General features: G+C 47.9%; 1 protein-coding gene across 6 annotated transcripts in view; it reads right to left on the reverse strand.

The window, feature by feature from the left end:
• Positions 1-1,889: 1,889 nt before the first annotated feature.
• IGSF3 (immunoglobulin superfamily member 3) overlaps positions 1,890-13,652 on the reverse strand; it is a 93,181-nt gene continuing 81,418 nt past the window's right edge. For all 6 annotated transcript variants that reach the window (XM_046645182.1, XM_046645186.1, XM_046645184.1 and 3 more), the window contains 3 exons: positions 11,404-11,811; positions 7,106-7,591; positions 1,890-5,001 (listed from right to left, as the gene is read on the reverse strand). In XM_046645182.1, the coding sequence (XP_046501138.1) occupies positions 4,751-5,001; positions 7,106-7,591; positions 11,404-11,811 (1,145 nt within the window). In that variant the 3' untranslated portion in view covers positions 1,890-4,750. The remainder of the gene's footprint in view (positions 5,002-7,105; positions 7,592-11,403; positions 11,812-13,652) is intronic.

Genomic DNA, 13,652 nt, shown 5'->3' on the forward strand with positions numbered 1-13,652 from the left:
AGACTCAGAGAAGGTAAATGACTTGCCCAAGGACACACTGTAATGGGCAGAACTGGGAGTCCAAATAAGGTCAAGTCCAAAACGCCATGCTTACCTTTCATACAGGAGTAGGATGCATATTTTGGAGCAGCACCCATGCTGCAGTTTGGATTGACCAGCAGGAGCTGCCAACCCCGTCAAGAGGAGGGCTGAGGAGAGGACTGCCCAGTCACTTGTGGCTGGGAAGTACCACCCAGGCCATGGTGTCCAGCCGCTGGGGGAGGAATGAGTCATTAGGTCTTCCTTGGTTGGATGCTTCTCTAACCAGCAAGCAGTGCCAGCTCTTTCATTAAGAGAAATGCTGTGCTTCCATCAAGCATTTTTAGAAACGCTTATATGCCTTAGTTTAGCAGACTTCATGAATCAAAAGTGGCTCACAAAGGCTGGACCCGCAGTGCGTTAGGCAGACAGCCAAAACGTTCCTTTCATATACTGGGAACTTACCACCAAAAGGAGAGCTGTACCATTTTTCATCCTGTGACCAGTGTTGAGACAGCCAGTTTTATCTGCTTGTCACTGTAGATAATCACGGACTAGCAGGTAAGAAAGAAGGCCTCATTCAGCCTGCTCATGTGGCATGGGGCTGCTGCTCTTCCTGGCATGCCAGTTTCTGGTTCTCTGGCTCTACTTCTTGCCAACCCTGGAACCACCCCCAGGAAGCGTAGGAATCTGAGCACAGAGAGAGCAAAACACTGCTCCTAAGCCCACATACATGAAAATCATCCTTGCCTCCTGTGGAAAGGTATTCACTTCATTTATGAGCACGGGGCATATTCGCTCCAGGGCACGGAGGGGTGATGTTATTCCATAACACTCTATTTCCTGTTTCAAAATGTTCCCTGGCAGAAAGAGAGCATTCGGAAAAAATTAGGCAAAAATAATACATGACTTAACATGGAACCATTCTGGGTATCCAAGGGATAAACGGTCACATATCAACTCCGGGCCAAACCAACAGCTGCACGAAGTTGATAAGAATGCAGCAAATGGGGCTGACGAAAACACACAGTCAAGCCTTTGAAAGGCTTGGGTTTGAAAAAGACAAAGAAAAGGAAGCACCTCCTTCTGCTTTCTACCCTCTGTCTAGTTCCTTTTGCATATTCTTCTGTGAATTTTAAAGAATTACAGATGGGTTCTGACTAATGTCACGCTGCTACGGCTCTCATCGTTCCCTCATGCTTCTCACTTTGCAGATGTGGTGAACTCCTCCCAAACATACCAGCAGTTGAGGTGTGCAGGGAACAGAGACTGGTGTGTTGCATGGTCTCACGGAACAGGAATGCACAGCTCCTGCTCTTTCCTCCATTCTGGAAATGCTTGCTGAATATTTCACAGTCGGGGCAATACTACACGGTTTGAGAAAGATTGTGTGGTCGGTCTTGCTGCCAAGACCAAGGAGAAAGTTGTCCTATATTCCTGCTCTCCTTCTCCATCAGTCTCCTCTCACCCAATCCTGCCCACTCCCTCCCCCCTAAAAAAGAAAGCTAGCGGTCATAACCCCTGCCTTTTGAACTTGCCTATCAGGCCTCCAGGTGTGTTGTGTGTTGCACAATTCTAGGGACAGCAATGCCTTGACAGTCAGGTAGCTGTGTACGTTTATTAGGATACACTTCCAGCAGGTGGCAGTAAAGCGTCTTGAGTAAGGGGTGTTCTCCATCTTTTGTACAAAGGCACCATTTAGGCTGGGGGTGGGGCGTGATGATAAGGGCTGCAATTTACAAACCTTGAGCCTAGCAGGCCAGTGTCAGGGACAGATCTCCAGGCCTCCTGGGTCAAAGTTCCACAGAGGAGAGTGGCTGATTATGTGAGGAGAAAGAAGGACAGCGGACTCCAGTCAATGCAAACAGCCATATTTTCAACATAATTTACTACAGGTCTCTGAAGTGTATATAAAACATTTTAGTGCAACATCTTACAAATAGTTTTCCTTAAAAAAAACAAACAAAATCAAATCAACAGCTCTCTACATCATGCATGGGTAGTTTTCTTACCCCATTTCTTTTTTTTCTCTTCAACAATTAACGCAGAGAAACCATTGTTTGTAAAGAATATGAAAACTTGCTACAGAAACACCCTGGTGAAAGAGGGTGTGGTCATATCCAAGTCCTGGAACGGGCCTCACACAGTGTAGTTTTTCATGAATGCAACATGGTAGATGTCGATAAGTCAAGAGAGCAGTCAGCAGTTTTCTGCTCCCGTCTCAGAGGACAAAAGCTCCAGGAGGCGAGGTGCAGTGAGGTCTTGCAGCCACTGGGGGGCACCATTACCATTCTTCTGACACCACATTTCCATAGAAATGGCCAAAGAAACAAGGTCCTGGGGATTTTCACTGAAAGCTGGAAAAGCTGCCCCTTGGAGGGTATCCCCCAGCCCAATAGAAAATACACAGAAAAAGCAATTATTAAAATACTGGCTTCGGTTTCTTCTTTCAAGTTTCCCACAACTGCTTCACATAATTATGTGCAATGCCTACTTTTCTACGGCTGTGAACTAATTCAAACTCGAACCTTCATTACCCATCCCAGTCCCAGCCAGCCCTCCAGCATCATTCCACTCAGAGGAAAAATCAGTCATCTTCCCCCAGTGACTCATTCTATCAATTAGGGGTCAGCAATTTCCCACTGAAAGCCCACACCCCAGAAATGAAGAAATGGGGCAAAAGACTGCTTTCTCTCCTCACCACTGAGCTGACTGATTCTGTACCCCTAAAGCACGGCTGCAGCATAAGAAATGAAAATGAGCATGTTAGGCAGCAGCGGGGCTGAGGCTGGCACCCACACTGTCTCCTAAGAGTACTGGAAGCCTATGCAAACGCGGCTGAGCAATCGCCGTGCCTCCCCTCAGCTGTGGTGCACAACGCATCCACTGAGCCCCGAGGCCACCTGCACGCCTGCAGACCCCGACAAGATCAGCGCCCACACGGCCTGGGGAACCCCAGAGCCTGCTCCGGAGTCTGTTCAGTCTCAGAACAGAGTTTTGCGGCCATCTCTCTAGTCACACTTAGTTCCAGAAGGCCTAGTGGCTTTTTCCAAATTGAGAAATCATTTGGGATTCAAGAGGCAAGTTCACAGAGGAAGGGAGCTGCCACCCTTGGCCAGCAAAATATGGGAAATCCAGGGCATAGAAACATCTTCAGGGAGTGAGCAAAAGGAAATACTGGCAACTGATGATGCTCCAAGGGAGCCAAGCATCTCGCCCAACAGTGTAAAATAACAGGATGATATCAGCCCTTGTTGGGCTTTAAGGGTATTCAAATGAAAAGCTGCCATCACAATGAACTGAATCACTAAAAACCACAAACAAGATCTAACAAAGGGCAAAAAACCCACACACAACAGCAGGTGATCACTTTCTGCTGAGACTAGGTAAGCCGAAAGGATTACAAAGGGCTGCATCTGGACCTCCTCTGGGCTGATATTCTCATGGCAGTGAGATGCAGGGAGAGAGAAATGGTGAACAAGGAAGACAGAATTATCTTTGAGGAAAATCTAAGTGGAAGGAAGAAAAACCTAGTCGTCATACCTCCAGAGAGGCAATTATTCCTCCCCACTCTCCGACGTCAGGCCCGGGAAACCCCCCTCCCACCCCTGGCTGGCCCACTCTTCAAGGAACAGCTGTCAGCCCCAGTGCCCTCCATCAGTGCACACAGTGGCTGCTTGGGCCCCGTGTGTTCAGCTCGGAGATGTCCCCCTTCCAGGTTCAGTGGCCACTTCCACTTTAGAGTTTGGCAAAGCACCTTAAAATAGAAGCCACCTGCTCGCAGTTATCAGAGACTGTCCGTGCAGAACACATCAAGCCAACAACCAGCCTTCTCTCTCCTTCCTTCACTAATCACTGGCTTTGATGGATCCGAAAGTTGGGAGCTGCTAAAAGCAGCCTCTGCCTCCTTTCACTTGGAAAGTGTGTGCTGTTTGGAGCTTCTGACTTGTTCTCCAAGAAAGTTTTCTTGTTTTTTGGCAAGGTTGGGATGAAGCCTTTTTTTGCCTCCCTAACACATAGTCTGGCCGGGCACCATCTACTCCTAATGGGGTTATGCAGGATTTCTCTTGTACAGACAGTTCTTTGAAGCAAAATTCAATGCTTTCATTTCGGTTCCAAAGTGGTTCCAAGAACTCCAGCTGAGGGAAAAGATAAGATACAAATTGGGCCCACATTACACATAATTTTCAAGTCTTGTTAAGAAAGTAAAAAATGTTTGGGTATATTTTGATCCACAGGCGGCATTTTCAAGTGTGCAAAAACGAAAAGTCTTGGAAGAGATTCCTTTGCGCTATAAAGTTTGTCCTTCCTTTTGCCATCAGTTGTATGTAAGAGAAGTTCGTCCACAACATTACAGAAAAAAGGGGAAGCCAAAGGGATTTAAAAAGAGTCCATTACAAAGAAGAAGAGCCCCTGTAACATCGATCTGAGAATACTATCTAAGTCAGTGAGTAGATGTGGCACCTGGAGCTACTCAGTACGCTACCAAAAATAAAAACAAACCTAATTCCGCAGGATGACGGCATCTGCTCAAAAATAGCTAACCACCAGGACTGCCGCCTAAAGGCAGTCTGTCTCTGTGACTGACGGGGACTTGAAACACTTCTCAAGTCTGACAATTCTCTGCGCGAGCACTCCCGAGTTTGGGTGCTATCCGCCGTCTGACTGCAGAGCAAGAGGCAGCAAGGGAGCTCCTCTGCTCCTCCGTGGCCGATGTCTTCTTAGGACCCCCTTAGTCTATGGCTCCTGGGTGGATACTGAGCACAGGGGGCTCCAGGCAAGTGGGGGAGTAGTTGAGGTGTGGTTCTTTGATCCACAACAGCGGCACCCCATTCTTCCCATCAGAGTTCTTGCTGGAGTTCCGGCTCTTGAAGCGCACCAGCAGGATGGTGATGATAAGGATGCCAAAGATGGGGAAAGGGTAGAAGAAGATGAAGTAGAAGAGAGCGTCGTTGGAGCAGATGACGGACTGCAGGGTGGAACCTGAAAAGGGCCACAAGGGAGACAAGACAGTGAGGGCTGAGAACTGGGATGCTGACTTTTGTTCCTCATGACCTCGCTCAACCCAACGGAAGTGACTGGGTGGAACTCCGGCGCCCATCCTGTCTCTCCACTACTGCCACTCGCGGTGGGGGGACTGCCCTTCTCTTCTTGTTCCCACAACAGCCCCTCTTCCAATTCACAGCCGTCAGTTCAAACAAAGCAGTGCTTCCATTTCCCCCTGAGAGCCAGGATTAGTGCTTGGAAAGCCACATCCTAAAAGGTGGTGTATGGATTGTGAACTCAGCTGCTTCTAGGATGGGGAAGGAGCTGACTCCAGCTCAGCCTGAACCTCCTGCACAGCTCTGTTTCTCGTGTCCCTCTCTGCTTAGTTCTACTCCGAAGGTTCCTCTTTGGGATATAACACGTTCCCTCCCCACCAGCTTCTGAGAGCAGTTTTACCAGAAATGATGCTTAGTTGACTAACATTATCAATGACAATGTCATTATGGACCATTTACAAATGTCCGCAGTGTCTGTGGCTGCACAGAACGCAGTGTTAATTATTCCTGGATATGGAGGAGAATGCAACCCCGTGCCCCAGACTCGGTGGAGAACTGCTCTATGACCTCTGAGACCTCGGCGGGAGCTCAGCCTCTGGAGTCTGCATCTTCTCTGTAAAGTAAGGCTGCCGGATGCTGTCTCTGTTCTATGAAGCTTAATAAACATGGATGTCCACAGTGGACAGATAAAATGTGGCCTAACCCCCTGCCCTTTTGGACAGTGCACTTTTATTCAGTAGCTTGTTAGGGGGTCTGAGTACGATTTAGGTCTTTTTCTGCTCTCCCTCCTACTCGTGCTGTTGCTCATCAGTATGACTAAGAAAATTTAACATACACTTATTAGATTTCCAAAGCGTATGAAATTGCTGATAGTCAACCACTTGTGATCTACAAAAGCTCAATTTCATACGGTTCTCTCTAACACAGTGTAAACAGGAGGTAATCAAAGAAAAGCAGCAGCTTGTGACAAAACTCAAAAACTCAAATCAAAATGGTCTGGTAAGGGGCCTGCCTGGTAGCACAGTGGTTCGCATGTTCCACTTCTCGGTGGCCCAGGTCTCGCCAGCTCGGATCCCAGGTGCGGACATGGCACCGCTTGGCACACCATGCTGTGGTAGGCGTCCCACGTATAAAGCAGAGGGAGATGGGAACGGATGTTAGCTCAGGGCCAGTCTTCCTCAGCAAAAAGAGGAGGACTGGCAGTAGTTAGCTCAGGGTTACTCTTCCTCAAAAAAAAAAAAAAGATCTGGCAAAATGTTTTGACTGAAAAGAAACTGAAATTTCAAGCAAATTTTTAATTTCTACACTATACGCTAATGCACTATAACAAACACCATTTTCAGTCTGATATACTCCACATTTTGACAGAGGGCTAACCAAAAGAGTGCCTTGTTAGAACAAGTAATTCAGGTCAGCAAGTATTTCCTGCAGTCTCTGTTCACAGAGTCCCTCAGAATGATGAAAACTGAGTTCTGGACTATTCTGCAGCAACAGCTGATGGGAGTGGGGTGTGTGAAGCTCTTCCCAGATGCCCTGTAACATCACTGGCCTTCTAGGCTGGTCTTCCCAACGAACTGTGCAAAATCCACCCAAACCTCCAAGTTACCCTCCAAAATAAAAACGACCCAGGAATTTGAGAAGAAGAAAGACTGACAGTGAGGTATTCAGGCTTCAATTTTTTTCTTTCCCTTATGAGTCCGAAGCACTTACTAATTAGTGCTAAAGAGAGACTAGGTTGGATATTCTAAAGAGTAACAAAGTAGCATCTAACGATGTGCTTGTATAATGAAATCTTACTAAAATAGAATCTGGTGGAGCATCAAGTTGATTATGAAGATTAGGTGGGATATGATGGCTTTAACTCTATCCCTACTTTTTTGCATGAGCTATCAAGGGTCAATTATATAAGATGGTTGGTCAAATCCTAAGTGCCCGTGACAGGTAAGAAAACTGCTTATTAACCCATAATCAAGGTCTGAATTTATCCCCCAGACACAGTTGGAATCAACAGTCACATCCTTCCTCTGTAAATTGGGAAAACTCACTTGTGTCCAGAACACGGATGCCGATGGGAGCGGACTCCTCCTCCGTGAGCCGGTACCATTCCTTCTGCGGGCTGGGCAGCCACTCCTCCACGCGGCAGGAGTAGTTGCCCGTGTCTCGGGGGCTTGCCTGCAGCACCGTGAGCCGGTAGAGCAATGGGGAGAGCCTCTGGAAGCGAAGCCTGCCCTCCCAGGGGCTGCCCTCTGGGCCAAAGACAGCATCTGGGCCCACGCTCAGCAGGGCCATCCGCTCCATTGGGTTCTCCTCCTCCCCCTCCTCCGCCTCCGCTCCCTCCTCCCCCTCCTCCTCTTGTTCTTCCAGGCCAGGGCTGCCCCTTTTCCCTCCAGCTTTAGTCCTCAGGGAATACCAGGCCACGGCAAAGCGGGAGTCCTGGCTTGAGCGAGACACAATGCTACAGTCCAGCTGGAAAGCTGCCTTCTCGGACACCGTGGCGTTGGGGACCACCGTATCCACCTGCAGGGCGGCATCTGGGGGCAATGAAGGACAAAGAAGGAAGAAAAGGCTGTTTTAATTTCTTTGCTCAAAACAACTTAAATGTCCATCACTAAATACATTATAGTAACATCCATACAATAGAATGCTATGCACTTATTGAGAGGAATGAGGTGGTGCTATGTGCAGAGACATGGGAGGAGACTCAAGAAACATTGTTAAGAAACATTGTTAGAGGACAGAACACTGCGTAGTCCACCTATCATTGTATGCAGAAGAAATACATTTTATTCTGACATTCTTCTGTGGAAGAATTCACAAGAAGCTGGTAACGTGGCTGCTTATGGGGAATCCAGGGAGGGAGGGACACATTTTCACTGTAACCCGTTGGTGGCTGAACAGTGTCTCCCCAAAATTCATGTCCCTCTGGAACCTCAGAACATAACCTTAATTGTAAACAGGGTCATTGCAGATGTAATTAAGATGAGCTCATACTAGATTAGGGTAAATCCAATGATGGGTGTCCTTATAAGTAGAGAAGGGAACACACTGAGAGGAGGACATGTGAGGATGGAGGCAGAGGCTGTTGTGATGCAGCTACAGACCAAGGAAGGCCAGACAACACCCGGGGCCATGAGAAGCTGGAAGAGGCAAGGAAGCCTTCTTCCCTAGAGACTTCGGGGGGAGCATGGCCCTGCTGACACCTTGATTTCAGACTCGGAGCCTCCAGAACTGTGAGAGAATACATTTCTGTTGTTTTAAGCTATCAAGTTTGTGCTAATTTGTTATGGCAGCCCTGGGAAACAAATTCACTCCTCGGCAGCTCTTGAATTTAAACTGTGTGCACGTAGATTGTTGCTCATGCCTTAGTGAACCCAAGGAGCTAAATATTCTCCAAGGACTGAAGCCAAACAGCCAAAAGACCTAAAAGGGCCCCTCGCCCTCAGCGTGGCTCTGCCAGGAGGATGACATGGACAGTGTCCTCCCAACTGAGCCATGGAGAGCAACCCGAGCAGGTGAGTCACATCTCACAGACGCCACCAGACAGGCTGTAATCTGTTTCTTTATTTTGTTGCCTTCTTTTTGGCTCACTGGGGTAGGTCCTAAACAAATAATTCATTCACTAGCTCCTAAAAGGCCTCCCTTCGGCTCTGTTTATGAAATGCTCATGAAAGATGCCAACGTAACATCAAGAAAACTACAGATACTAAATTGGATTCTACTTGGATGAAGACCAATTAGGAGCATTTCCCAAGTATTATCCTGGGCTTTCAATGAATTGGCTTAATGTCACTCGCAGGTGAGCACAAAGCTGGGGTTCCTACCACTTTGTGGGGCTCTGCCAAGCCCCTCCACATCCCCCTCGGCCCATCTGGAATCTCGGTGTGCACCGCTGGCACACAGAGGCTTAGGAACTGGCTACAAGTGGCGGGCATGGTGCATCAGCTCAGCTCTCGTGGGGGAGAAGATGCTGGAAGGCAGAACAGCAGGACAGAGAAGACGAAATCAGTTTAGGCGACTCAAACTGCCTTGCTCATCAGCTTCTCCTTCCAGAGAGCACGGCTGATGTGGAACCCCCAAAGCCATTAGAGAGAAATGCTGCAGACCAAGGGCGGTCTAGATGCTTTTTTGCCCTCCAGAGTCCAACAGTGTCCCTAAAGCTCCTAGTGGCCAGTGTGTCACAGGAGGTGGCCCTGGGTAACGTGCGCAATGGATCCATCATGGCAAGGTGGTCAGAGACCATTAGGACATTTCATTTCCCCAGAAGGAACTCTTTCCCCCATCTACTCTCCCCTTGCTTTCTTCTATTCTAACCACTTAAAATTTTTTCTGGCCCGTTCAAGTGCCTTGTCCGCATGAATGACTCGATATAAGTTTTTTGAATGAAATTAATTTCCACCTTCCCACAACACCCCTCCTCTACCAGTTTGGTTCCTCACGTCTGTCCCCTTCTAGAAAAGGCCAAATCATCTCCCTGTTCAGACTTTAACACACTTTCCTTTTGCAGGTGTAAGCGACAGGAAGGCAGCTCATCTCGGCCCCTCCCTCTACATCATGCTATCTGCTCCCATGGCCGTTACCTGGACTACCGACTCGTGTCTGGTCTGTATGTGATGAGTTGTGTTGAGCCAAACACAACCTCTCGGCTATAGTCTCACTGAGGGGAGCCGGTCTTTGATGTACTTCATACTATGGTTGACCCTAAACACGCAAGGCAATGATTTTCTTAACATAACTATTAGAGCTATATTATTTCAAGTCTTCTATATGTTCAACTTATACCTCAGAAAAAAATCTTTGAATACATCTGCATAAAGCAGTGAGATCTTGACTTCAACAAGAGAGACAGAGGGAATATGAAGACACATAGGTAGTGAGATTATAGATAACTTTGCTTTTCCTATACTTTTCTGTTTCCCAAATGTTTTGTTATTAACATGATCAGCTTATACAATCAGGGAAGGAAGGAAGGGAGGGAGGGAGGAAGATCGATCCAGGCTGCTCCTTTGGCTGAAAGGTGAGACAGGCTGGGGTTATAGGTTTGGGCCACGCCGGGAGCGCAGAGCGTGCAGGAGGGACAGCTGGGGGACCCGTGCAGTCTGCTCGCACTAGCGTGTGGTGCTTCCCTTCAGTTCGCTCCTTAGTAAGATCTACCCGTCGGGGTTGTTGTGAGGACTGAACATAAATCGCCTAACTGTGGCTGGGATGCAGCTGGCACTCCATAAACATCTGTCTCTTCCCACTCCACTCAGGGGCCTCAGTGTGGTGATCTGCAAAATGGGTGGGAGGTGGCAGAGGAGGGTGTTCAGTGTCTGTATTTGTAAAGTTTTACCTTTGCAAACAGACAAGCAGCAGTTTTTAGGCAAGATAAAAACAAGAAAGAGAAAGGTCATGGGAAATGTGAGTAACTCAAAGTAGAGGTGACTTCCCTCCAGCTTGGCAAGACACAGGGGAGTGAGACAATGCCCCTTCCTGCTACAGAGGGTGTGTCCGCTCCCAGAAGTGTGTCCTGCGACCTGCGGGGCTGGCGCGATGTGAAGCGCCCATGTCCCACCAACCAAAACAGCTGCTCTGCTCAGACGTGAAGACAGTACAAAGGCTTCCAACAGTACCAACGAGCGCGAACAAGAACCTCGGGATGCTCAGAAAGCAGACAAGACAGAGCATGCACACTGACGTGGCTCACAAGTTCATTGCTGCTCCACGTCCTTTTGCTCCGATACGGATGAACGATGGTGTGATGCTGCAAAGGACACAGGGATCCTGCAATCTTAGCTTTAATAATGTGCTTTAATGTGTAACAATAGTTACACCTATTACACGCATTGAGGTACTTTAGAAACAACAATAGAGACAAGCAAAGCAAAAGGCCACACAGAACAGTCATTAGTACCAGGAAAATTAGTAGGAAGTGAGAGAGTGAAGGCTGCAGACACTTCATCTTTTTCTATTTAAAGCGTGTGAATCAATTCTTTTCCACTGAAAATCCACAAACTTAAGTTTTTGAACCACACGGCTGCTGTTTCAAGATTTTTGCATAAACACCACTTGTCCAAATCTGAAGGTATTTTTTAAAAAGAAAATAGCCTGTGCTCTGGAATAACTGACACATGTTATTCTAGTTAAGACACAGAATCGCCTTAGGCCAAAGCCAGATGTGCAATTTTGCATTCATTAGAAAAAAAAAATGGAGACAATTTCGAATGCAAATGCAAAATGTAAATGCTCATATATTGAACTGCAAACAATTTATTAACTAACAAATTAATTGTATGCAGTGCATAAAATATTACACTCACAGGGGAAGCACTGACTGCCGTGGAGACGGGGGGACATTAACTCTCACCTGGTCGCATGACCGTAACAGCCGTCTGCCCAGCAGTATCCTCTGCCCGCTTATACCACACACCACTGGGGCTGGGCAGCCACTCCTCCACGCGGCAGCTGTAGGTGCCGCTGTCCTGCACTGCCACGTTCTGGATGAAGAGCCGGTACACGCCCGAGGAAGGACTCTCCAAGTGCAGCCTCCCCTCCAGGTTGTTTTTCGCTGCCTGCTCTCCATAGTGGAAGGTGGCCTCGCGGCTCAGGCGGGCCACGGTCTCCCGCTCCGGGTGGTTGGGCTTCCACACAAACCACTCCACCACGAGCTGGGAGGCCACGCGGGTGCGGTTCACGACCACACACTCCAGCTGCACCTGCTGCGTCTCCAGAACCGACAGGTTCCCCTGTGCTTGGCTGAGCTTCAGGCGGCTATCTGGAAAGGCGAGCAAAGAGATATCAGCAACAAGAAAATAAGCAGCTTGCACGTACCCTTTCCAAGCACAGGTGAAGGGGGGCCTTCCAAATACAGAAGGACAGCAGTACACTCGAGTAGCAGAAACACTTCTCAGGCGTGGCACCCCAAACATGCTGAGTCCCTTGACCCTGTGTCCGAGGGTCTGAGTTTCGAGGAGTTCACTGTTACATTAACAGCTGCACGTCCCCCAGTCTATAACCCCATCAGTTCAGACGCCTGGAGAGGAAAAGCAGGAGCTGTAGATGCCTGTACATCCCAATGACAGCTGACCATGACACGTACGGCTGACTGGAGGGGTGGCTGGGAAGGGACAGGAAAGGGCATGTGGCAAACCCTCTCAAAGCATGAGCAAATTTTCAAAACTGACCATGTGACGGCTGGAATATGCTGGGCTGTCAACCAGCTGCAGAGGAAACCCAGTTTAATATGTCCACGAGCTGGCCCTAAGAATCGCAGTTCTTACCTTCCTACAAAAAACCCACACAGGTTCTCGCTCAAGGTGGGAACCGAGCTGATCTGACATCAGTCAAGAAAGGACTGACACTGATGAAACTGGTGGTTTGAAAACTCAGCCAGGGAGGTCCTCCGGGGGAAGTGTCGTGAACGACGGTGTGTCCTGATGGCAGAAACCTAGCTTCATCAAAGGCCCCAACGAGGCCTTTGTACACTTGAAAGTGTACACTTCATACATTTAAAAACTGTCAGAGTGCTTTATTGTGCACGTGATTATGCTTGTAATTACAAAGTCAAAAAATTAGAAATAACAATATATATTTTAAACCAGTTAACTCTGGTTGTCTCTGGACTGAAATATGATTTTCTTCTTTTTGTGGTTTTTTTGTACTTTCCAAAAGTTCCATAAGGGTATGATTTCTCATCAGAAAAAAAAAGAGGGGGTGGGGGGGCGGGGAGAAAAAGAACTAGAAGCAGAGAAAAAGAAAAAACGAAGAAAAACATATCAACCAAAAATCTCAGCTGAAAAGGGGAACATGCTGATTTAATCTGTGCCCTGTGAGACTCCTGTTTATAGCGCTAACAGTCCCCATAAACAGAGATTTCCCTGAATGTGTGTTGATGAGGATCCTCACAGCCCCTCTGCACTGCCCCAGTTCGCCAACGTGAGTCTGCAGTCTCGGATGGGGAGATTCCCTCTGTCAATTCAGGCTCCACCAAGAAGTTCTTGGTTTTGGAACAAACAAAAGGGAAAGGCTAGACGGCGATGAAGCAGGACGGCCGGGCAGGAGGGTTGTCCTGTTCTCCCAGGAGAGAAACGTTCAGAACTGAAAACAGAGGAAGAACAGAAACCCAAAAGAGCATCTGTGGGCCAAATGACAACCTCCCGTCGAAAGTCCCAGGGACTGGCCTGAAGGTCACTGGAAATACCAACAGGAACCATGTAGACCAGAGCTTCCTTCTTAATGTGCCGGAAGGGCTGGCATGGAAGGTAGCTGGGAGGCCGATGAGAATCCCTGGATTGGGGCGGTTTTAGAAATACAGTATCCTGAGGAAAAGGAGGGAACGGTCCCAGGCAGTCAGTGCAGGCCAGGCTGCACGTGGACCTGTGTGTGGCTCCGTTTGCTTACTGAACAAACGTTCATGGAGGCCTCCTGGGAGACAAGTGGTGGGAAGAAAATAGTGAAGAAAACCAAGTCCTGTGCTCACTTAGAGGGCTTCTAGTCCAGGGGAAGAGATAGACAACAAATGTATAGATATGAGAATATATAAATGAATAAGTAATAAATAAATGATAAGAACTGAACTTCCATATGTATAAATATGATTAAGTAGTTCCTAACTAC

Source organism: Equus quagga, chromosome 18, assembly GCF_021613505.1.
Source record: "Equus quagga isolate Etosha38 chromosome 18, UCLA_HA_Equagga_1.0, whole genome shotgun sequence".
NCBI lineage: Eukaryota > Metazoa > Chordata > Mammalia > Perissodactyla > Equidae > Equus > Equus quagga.